We start from the raw sequence: 9,914 nt of genomic DNA on the forward strand, positions 1-9,914 counted from the left end.
TTGGATTGTTTCTTTTCACATAATCAATCCTTTCTATGTCGAAATTTTTCATACTCATTTTCATAAATAATATCATGAGTAGCATTGTATGCAAAAATGCTGTCAACTTATATGGTTTATAATTTATTGAGATTTCATTATTATCTTTATTTACTTCAATATCTTTATGAGTACTTATATCTAGGATTTCTTCTACATTATCCATATTCTTAACTCATTCAGTTATTGACTACTTTTTTTTTAGAATTTCTATCTTTGAAACCGAATGGTCTATCACGCTTCTGACATGTCTCAGACTCATTAGTGACAACTTACTGCATTTAATGAAGCATTTGCTACTATATATGTGACTTAGTCCCTTTTTTAGCATTTATGAATGCATTTAGTAACCGATTTGCTATATTTTGCAAATGAATTATCTTATGAACTTCAAGTTCACATTGATCTGTATGAGGATCTAAATGAGACAATAACGATGCATTCCATGTATCTCTTTTTCCAACTTCTTAACTCTCTCTAATGTTGGAATATTTCTCCTTAAAATGACAATCAGCAAATTGTGTAGTAAATACATCACCTGTTAGAGTTCAAGATATTTGATAATTGATGGGGAATCATATCCAATATATATTCCTAACCTCCTTTGAAGATCCATCTTAGTACACTGTGGTAGATCAATTCATATACTGCACATCCAAAAATTCTCAGATGGAAAATATTTGGCTCATGGCCATAAGTTAATTGTGATGATGAGTACTTATGATAAGATATTGGCCTAATACATACAAGTGACACTGCATGAAAAATAGCATGTCCTTATACAAATGTAGGAAACTTAGCTCTTACAAGTAATGGTCTAGCAATTAACTGTGAACGTTTTATGAATGATTCTGCTAAACCATTTTGTATATAAACATGAGTTACAAGATGTTCAAGACTTACCCCCAATTAACATACAATAATTATCAAAAGCTTGGAATGTAAATTCACCAACATTATCAAGACAAATGGTCTTAATTATATAATAAAAAAATTGTGTTATTAACTTAATGAGCAGGTAATCTTGCAAATGCAAAATTTTGACTTGATAATAAGCACACGTGTGATCATCTGCTGGATGGGTTTATTAATACCATAAAATATCTAAATGGTCCACTTGGTGGGTATAGGTCCACATATATAACTAGAGATGTCCAATTTTCCCACAGGATCCGCCCCAAATGGGGCGGGGAATTGGGGAGGGAGTGGGAAAAAAATTTCCCATGAGCTAAACGGGGATGAGAACGGGGAATGCATTCCCCGTCCTTGCCCCCGCCTCCGGCCTGTTCCCCGTCTCCACCCCGATTAGTTTCTACATGTTTATTTAGTATAGTTATCTAATGTTATGTTATTATTATTATTATATAAATATTACATTTAAATTTCAAATTTGATTATTTATTGGGAAAGATAATGAATATGTTTAAATTGAATATTTAAATTTAGATTATATATGTGAATAATTTGATTTATATTTATTTCTTTCTACTAAAAGAAATTAATTAGCTTTTTTAGGCCAAAATTTAAGTAATTTATCTTTAAATTCAAATTGTCATATAAAACTAACATAATAAACAATTTAATGATAAAGTTAATTATTTAATTAAAAATTTTTCACATTAATGATTTAAATTAAATGATTTTTTTTAAAAAAATAACAGGTAAAATTCCCCACGGGGAACCCGATCCCCGCGAATTCCCCACGAGGAATCCCCGCCCCGATCTCCGTAGGGAATTTCACGAGGATGGGGAATGGCATCCCCGGCCCTGCCCCGCCCCGTGGACATCTCTATATATCACCATGAATTCATTCTAAAAATGCAGATGATTCAGTCCCCACTTTAACGGGTGATGGTCTAATGATTAATTTGTCTTGAGAGCTGTTGGATTTTATGCCCTAAAACTTGTAGATAGCGAATGTAATTAAATGATTGTCATTAATAAATAGTTATTAATGTTTTTATCAATAAGGGTTATTGATTTTTTATTTAATTTTGTCTTATTAACCCTAAAATCCAATAAACTAACATCTTAGGTTGTCTTATGAGTCTTGAATTGTATGTAGAGACATATAGGGATCAATGTTCAAGATACAGTCTAAAGGGTCTATAGTATAGGAATTAGGTTCGGTACCTTATCTTGATAACACTATGGATATGACCCACTTTATATTTGATACAAACACAGTGATCCAACGCATTCGTGTAAGAGATACGCGAGTGGGGGTATCTTGTGCAATGAGTTTGCACAAGACCTGACCACGAAATAGTAATCACTAGATGTAACTTCGTTGACTAGTTAGGTTTCTATTTCAATAGGATGATCTAGACAACTTAATCTTACTCCTGAGTATATTATGAACTCCTATTCATGAGGGATTGTCATTTGATTTGTATGGACGAGAGTGACCAGTTCACCGACTCAATATGTCTACATTTTGGGGATAAGACCAAGTGGGTAGCTGGGAACATAATCATATAAGATGGATTTCACTCCTTCCCGACTTCAGGGTAGGTAGATGAGTGTTCCCTTAAGTGGTGTCTTCGAGACTTGAACAAATGGCCCTACCCTCTCACTGGCTCGAAAGGGTTTTTGTTTAATGGTTGAACCATAAACAGGTTGTTCATGAAAGGAGTACTAGTATTTAAGGATGTAGAGGTAACTCAGGGGTAAAACGATAATTTGACTCAATTGGTATTACGAACACTCGTGAAGGACTAACTTGCTGTTATTAGTCTATATCTGTGGACACGGAAACATATCTGTAGTGAGAATAGTGCAACTGCGGGTTTTTAGTGGAATATACCCACAGTTAACGAATATTGATTAATTTAGTTGAGTTTAGTCAATTAATTTCACATCGTTGGAGCTTTTGATCTACAAGTTCATTAGGTCTCATTCCTAGCTTGTAATAGGGATTGAGGTAACTTGTTATTAAATTGAATTTGAAATGTTCAAATTCAGAATTGAGAATTTTTTAATGTATGTTGATACAATTTAATATAAAGTTTAATTTTAGACTTTATTATTAATTTTAGATATGATTCAAAATTAATAAATGAAAGAACGAAATATTTGAAATGGGTTCAAATATTAATTTAATATGAATAAGATTTATATTAAAAATTATATATTAAAACTAATGTGCAATGGATGCGCATTAAAACTGTAGGTTAAATGAAAGAAATGTTTTTCAATATGATTCAAATGGGAAATTAAATTATGTTATAAATATATGAAATAAATAAATAACACAAGTAAACAAAATAAAAAGGATGGATTTCTCCACTTTCTTCAATCTTTTTGGATTTTGCCTAATATGTGTATGTATTATAAAACTACAAAATGTCACTATTTATAAACAATTTTGCAGGTAGGAGGTGGATTATATGAACACTAATAATGTGTAACGTTGAGACACATGAACAATACTTTGATAAATAAGAGCATGACATATGGTCAATTGACACTAAATATGAGTATCCAATGGACATATATTCTCATAATATTTATAATAAAAATACATTTATTCGTCTACTTCTCTCTTTTATTACAATATTTGTGATAACGGTTTTGATAGTAATCTTTGTGCATAATTGATATAATATTTCTTTAGCCCATAATTTTTGCTCACCCAAAGGTCAAAGAAGTAAAATTATTATAGCTTTTGAAACCTCTCTCATATTATACACTCGTAATTTAAACAAAGTTTGATTTCAAGTCTCTCTTATTATACACTTATAATTTAAACAAAGTTTGATTATCTTTTTCTTAATTTTTTGTTTTTGAAATTTAGATTTGTTTTTTTTCTTAAATTTCATAATAGGTATGTTTGACATTTTTTTAAGAAATACTGGAATTGCTAGACAAATTATAAAATAGACACTTTTTGGAAACTATTTTTTTAATTAGTTTTTAACATTCCGCTTTATTTTTTAAAACTTTGGTGAAACATGGTTAATAAACACAAAGAAATTTATGAGTAGAAGTAGGGTTTATAAACTTAATCCCAGAAGTTAGAAATTAAACTCCCGTTTGATGATTTAGTTTTTGGTTTTTTGTTTCTAAAAATTAAGTCTATAGACACTACTTTCATCTATAAATTTCTTTTTTTGTTATATACTTTTTACCCTGGTTTAAAAAATCAAACCAAAATTTGAAAACTAATAAAAGTAGCTTTTAAAAACTTGTTTTTATTTTTTGAATTTGACTAAGAATTCAATCATGTATTTAAGAAAGATACAAATCATTGTAAGAAATAAGGAGAAAATATGCCTAACTTTAAAAAAAACTAAGAATAAAAAACGAAATGGTTACCAAATGGGACTTAATTTTATAATCCCAATTTTCAAAAATTGTGTTTCTTTACTTATATTAACTCTTTAATATTTTTTTAAAAAAATTTTCCTAACCAAATTTCAAAAACAAAAAGAAGTATTTAAAAATGATTACTTTTAGCTTTTAAAATTTGACTTAGTTTTTCAAAACACTCCAAAATAGTAGATAAGAAACACTGAGAAATTAATGGGGTGAAAGTATTGTTTATACGTTCAATTTTCAAAAACCAATTGGTTATCAAACGATCCTCAATCAGTTTTATATCAATTAAATCTTTAACTTTTAAAATTATCTAATAGATCTGTGATTTTTTTTTAGGAAAAAAAATTCAATAGATTCTTAGATTTTCACTTTGGTGTCCAATAGTAGTCCCTATAATTTTAATTTTATGTGTAATAGATCATTGATCTATTGAACATTTTTTAAGATGTACTAATACTAAGACACGAAATTGAAAGTCTAGGGTCACATTAGATATAAAACTCATTTTTTTAATTCATTAGATCAATTAACTTTATATATATAGAAATAAAACTCAATATATGTGTGCGTGCACGTGTGGTGTGTGTATTAAGAACCAAAGAATTTAGCTTGAACATAAAATTGAAAGTTAAAGAGACCTATTAGATATTTTGAAATTTTAGATTAGATATATAATTAAAGTTGAAAGATATCGGTTAGGTATTTTTCAAACTTTAGGAATAAATACACAAACTTAAAATTTCAAAGATTAAAATTATAAAAAATCATAGGCTACGAAAAATTTCTCGTAACACACGAAATCATTTTTGTTAGGTTCATATTAATACAAATCCCAATCTTCTTTTAATTTGGGTAGAAAGTGCCTCTCATGTGAAAAAAAATTCTTCGATCAAGCTGTGGTACACGAGTTTTTTTTTAATTTTTAATTTTTTTTATTTTTTGCCGTTAGATGTATTATTGATTTATCTTTTTTAAAAAAAAAATTGTTTTTTTTTCTATCATCTTTTCACTATAAAATTTGAAAACTTTTCAGAAACGTATTATTTTATATGAAAATTATTTGTTATCATCAAACCCATTTCAATTAATATTAACTTCTAAATTCAAGATTTTTTTTAGAGTGCGAATAATAAAACTATATATTTGAAAGTATATCGAATAAAATTAAACAAACTTCAAAATATAAGAATAAAAATAATATTTCAAACAAAAATATAGGTTAAAAATCACTTTTGGTTCTCAAGCTTTTATAGAAGTAACCAACTTAGACCCTGAACTTTAAATTGTAATAATTTAGTTTATATACTTTCAAATTTGTAGTAACTTGGTACTTAAACTTTAACATGTAACAATTCAATCTATATACTTCCAAATTTATAACAATTTAATCCTTATCACAAAAAATCTTATTAAACTTAATTGTCAACCTTGATTATGTAGTGACTTAGTCTTCATAATTTATAAATAAACTTGACCCATAATCATAATCATTTTCTTCATCTATATATATAAAAGAAATTTCATCAAAATTTTAATAATATTTATCTTAAGAGAGTTGCCAATTGTACAGTAATATAAGGACTACATTAACACTTATTAAAATTCAGAAACCCTTTATTTATATATATATATATATATATATATAATTTTGTACAAAGGAGTGGGACCAAATTGGACAAAGGAGAACCACAATAATTCAAAGAAGGAATGAAAAGTAGAGTAAATTAAAGTCATTCCACGGCTCCACCGACACCTCTTTTTTTTTTTTATTTATTTATTTAATGACGTTTTTTAAAATTATTTTTTAATTTTATTATTGTTACTTTTTTTTGCAAAAGCTAGATTAGATGGCATATATTTCTAAAGTATTTTTTTTTTTTTTTAAAAAAAGGAAATTATATGGTATAATATATTTGTGAATACAGCTCATACACAACAAAATTGCTTGATTTAATTATTTCATTACACAACAAAATTTAGATTATGACCCTTTTGAACTTTTGGTTGTGTCCAACCACTCATTTTGAAAGCTTAGTCCACTCTATTTTCCTCTCCTCCTCATCCATCCTTCCCCTAATCTCCTCTCTTTCCAATTACAATTCATTTTGTTAAAGTGTCAATTACTTTAACTTAAATATCATTTTATTGTTAATGCTTCGGTTAGATTCTTAGGATAATTAATAAAAACCTTTCTCAACATAGGGAATTTCCTTTTCTATATATATGAATTTTGTATTTTGTTTAAAAATACATTCTTTCTTCTAAAAATGAAAACTTGAACATAAATTAAGACTTGAAATATTGTAGAATGACATGGAATGAAAGTTTAGATCAATATACTATTTTAGGTACCAATTTTGGTATGATATTCTAAAAGATTTCTACTCTAAAAGTATTTTTGAAATGTTGAAGAAAAATTAAGAATAATATTAATATGGGATTTTTTTGTTTAAATACTAATTTGGACCTTGTATTTTTTATTTTAGTTCATTTTTGTCCTTATACTTCTAAGATTTCTTCATTTTGTTACTGGTACTTAAAAAAAAAAAAAAAAAAAAAGACCATTTTGGTCATTCATTTTTAAGGTATCAAAACAATCATTTTTTAAAGTTCAAGGATCAATATGAATCAATCCTGAAAGTATAATGATCAAAATAAACAAATGAATCAAAGTTGAAAATATAAGAATCAAAATAAAATTTTTAAAAATACAAAGACCAAAATAAATCAAAACCAAATGTATAGAGACCAAAATAATATTTAAACCGTGTTTTTTAAAAATATAATTTTAGTAATTTGTTTTAAAAGAATTCCCTCTCATGGGATAAACTTGTAAATTATCACATGGCCAGCTTCTTCTCCCTTTAAAACCATAAGTGCATTTTCTATGTCTAAAATTCCATCTCAAAGGCTTCCAAAAGGAGGGAAAAAAAAAGAATAATAAACAAATAAATAAATAAAACAGCTATTCTTGCTCTTACACACGTTCTTTACAGCAAAGAATAATTAAATCGTAAAGCCAGCCAAATTAATTCTGTATTTTCCAACAACTACTTAACACATATCACCTAACAATCATTTATTTTCTTTATTAATTAATTTAATTACATTATAACTTTACTATATCTCCTAATATTACCTACAACTCTATAACTTAGATCCAATCAAAATAATTTAGGGGAAAAAATGGAAAATCAAATTCTTACGCACAATTCAATCATCAGGCTTAATTCCATTTACAAAATATTCTAAATATTTTAACAAAAAAGCCAAAAACAAAAAATGTTACGAAAGTTTAGAAAGAAAAAAAATATATAATCAGAGATGGCGAAAATTAAATTTCGGGAAAAGAAAAATACAAAAAAAAAAAAAAAAAAAGAGAAAGTAATAATAATAAAATAAAACCATAGACCTTTTTTTTTGTTCTTCTTCTTCGTGTTCTTCAAATTTTCTCTCTTATCCTCTGTTATTAGATGGTCCATTTCCAGATCTTTATTCTAAGATCAACCTTGCATTTTGCACCGGAAGTTGAGGCGGTGGCCGGAGATTTACCAGTGGGAACGTTTACAGAAATTCCGTCACAAGAAACCCTAATTCCGATTTTAGGGCTTTTAAGTGCTCCCATCTTCAGTTTCACCTTTGTATCGAGTTGAATTTGTAACGGCAAACCTTTTTTGCTCTTCATACTACTTTTCAAGGTACTCTCCGATGAACTATCAAGTTGTTGGCCTTTGCTGATAATCGATGTCTTCAATAGAGTCGTATTCTTCGTATTGTGCACGAATCCAGGCAATACTCCATGGCCGATATCGATTTCGTTGGAGAATATTGAAATCGAGACCGGATTGTAAGTGAACACCAGCTTTTTGTTAGGATTTCTGGTGGAAACATTGAGATCGAACTTAGAATTCAGAAGTGAAGAGGAAGTGATGTTGAACTGAGAGAGTTTCACGGCGGAGACGGAGAACGACGGTCGGTGAGGGCGGTAGATTAGGTAAACGACGGCGGAGGCAATGGCGAGGAGGAAGATTAGGAGGATGATAGTAAGGGATAACCAGAGGCAGACGGAGCAGCAGCAACTGCGGCTGCGGCGACGACGGTGGTGTGGCTGAGGGCGGTAGGCAGGGCGGCTGGCGCCGTAGAGTTGAGATTTCGTGGCGGGAAATGGAGCGGTCTTGGGGGCAGCCGGAGCGCCGTTGGCGGCAGCGGCAGCGGCGGCGGCGTTGGGGTGGACTCTGTCCGTCATTGGGGATGGAGATGAAGGGAATTTAGAGATGACTTTTATTTATTTCACTGAAATGAAAATGGGATTTAAAGAAAGGCTTTTAAAAAAGGGAAGTCTGTGCCTTTTTAACCAATTTTAGAGAGAGAAACTGAGGGCTATTGGGGCTGACTGTAATTTGTAGAAATAAAGTGGGTCTATTTGGGAATATGAAAATAATATTCATATCAAATGTATATTTATTGTTTATAATTAAAATTAATGAAAATTTAAATAAAAACCGCGTTAAAAACTTAAAAAGTTCAATTTTGTCCAAATTTGTGAGGTTTTATATATTAATTGGATTAATTTTGTGACATTTTTGTTGAGTGGCCTTTTTGAAAATAACACACTGTTACTTCTTTTTTGTTTTTTTAGAGACATTTCATTAATCATCAATTTTAAGATTTACTTCCAACCAAAGTTATATTGGCTAAATTAGTAAATAAATTTGAAAATTAGTAATCAATTCAAAGATTTTCTTCATATGGATAATATCTCTTATGATAAATATTTGTGGTAACTTTTTTTTTACCTATTTGATCATCTAAATTCTTGAGAGTAAATTGAACATTACATAACTGAGTTGATACACCATTTAATTAACTAGGTGTAATCCCTTCACAAATCATAATCATCCATACTTCTACACCATATTAAAAAGAAAGAAAATAGATCTCAAAATCACCCCACTAAGTAAGAGTAAAACTACCCAAAAATCCATAATTTTTTATGCAAATGTTACTCAATCCATTAACATGTAGCCTAGTTCATTCTTTTAATTGAACGAGAATAGATGTATTTTGTTGTATGAAACTTCACTTAGTGGTTAAATTCAAGGATTGATACTCCTTGAGATATTTCCTTTTTAAGGAAAAAAAATTAAAAAGTTAAAAGTTTATAGTAAAAGTTAATACATTTTAACTGTAAAAAAAAATATTTTTTCTTGATATTATTATGACACAATTAAATAATATTGGTCTAAATTTCATTTGTTTGGTGAAATTTTAACATTATTTCATTTTTAATACCACCTTGTCACATCCCCTCCCGAATTTTATCCTCCAGAAAAGAGGATGTGAAAACAGCCAACATCACCCTTTTGTGGTATTAACTGTCTGCCCTCGTCAGCTTGACAGCTAGATTTCTATAATTTAATAGTGAAAATAAATCACTAAACATATTGTTTTATATGTTTTTAACTAATGACTTCCAATTAACATGATCCAAGTCCCGCCCTATGAGATTAATTAATTTAGACCTCTAGTGGTTCTCCCAACCGATCCGCGTCCGC

The 9,914-nt window shown here is 29.0% G+C and overlaps 1 protein-coding gene across 1 annotated transcript; it reads right to left on the reverse strand.

Annotated features, from left to right (window-relative positions):
- Positions 1 to 7,561: 7,561 nt before the first annotated feature.
- LOC150029964 (NDR1/HIN1-like protein 13) lies at positions 7,562 to 8,860 on the reverse strand. Its single transcript, XM_090310215.1, has one exon. The coding sequence runs from the start codon at positions 8,603 to 8,605 to the stop codon at positions 7,829 to 7,831; it is 777 nt and encodes a 258-aa protein (XP_090166341.1). The 5' UTR covers positions 8,606 to 8,860; the 3' UTR covers positions 7,562 to 7,828.
- Between the last annotated feature and the right edge of the window lie 1,054 nt (positions 8,861 to 9,914).

Source organism: Benincasa hispida, unplaced genomic scaffold, assembly GCF_027475165.1.
Source record: "Benincasa hispida cultivar pf3 unplaced genomic scaffold, pf3_genome.v1.1 HicScf745, whole genome shotgun sequence".
In the NCBI taxonomy this organism is placed as follows: Eukaryota; Viridiplantae; Streptophyta; class Magnoliopsida; order Cucurbitales; family Cucurbitaceae; genus Benincasa; species Benincasa hispida.

Bases quoted from the DNA above. Each gene is read 5' to 3' on its own strand.
- LOC150029964 (XM_090310215.1), bottom strand. From the start codon at position 8,605: ATGACGGACAGAGTCCACCCCAACGCCGCCGCCGCTGCCGCTGCCGCC.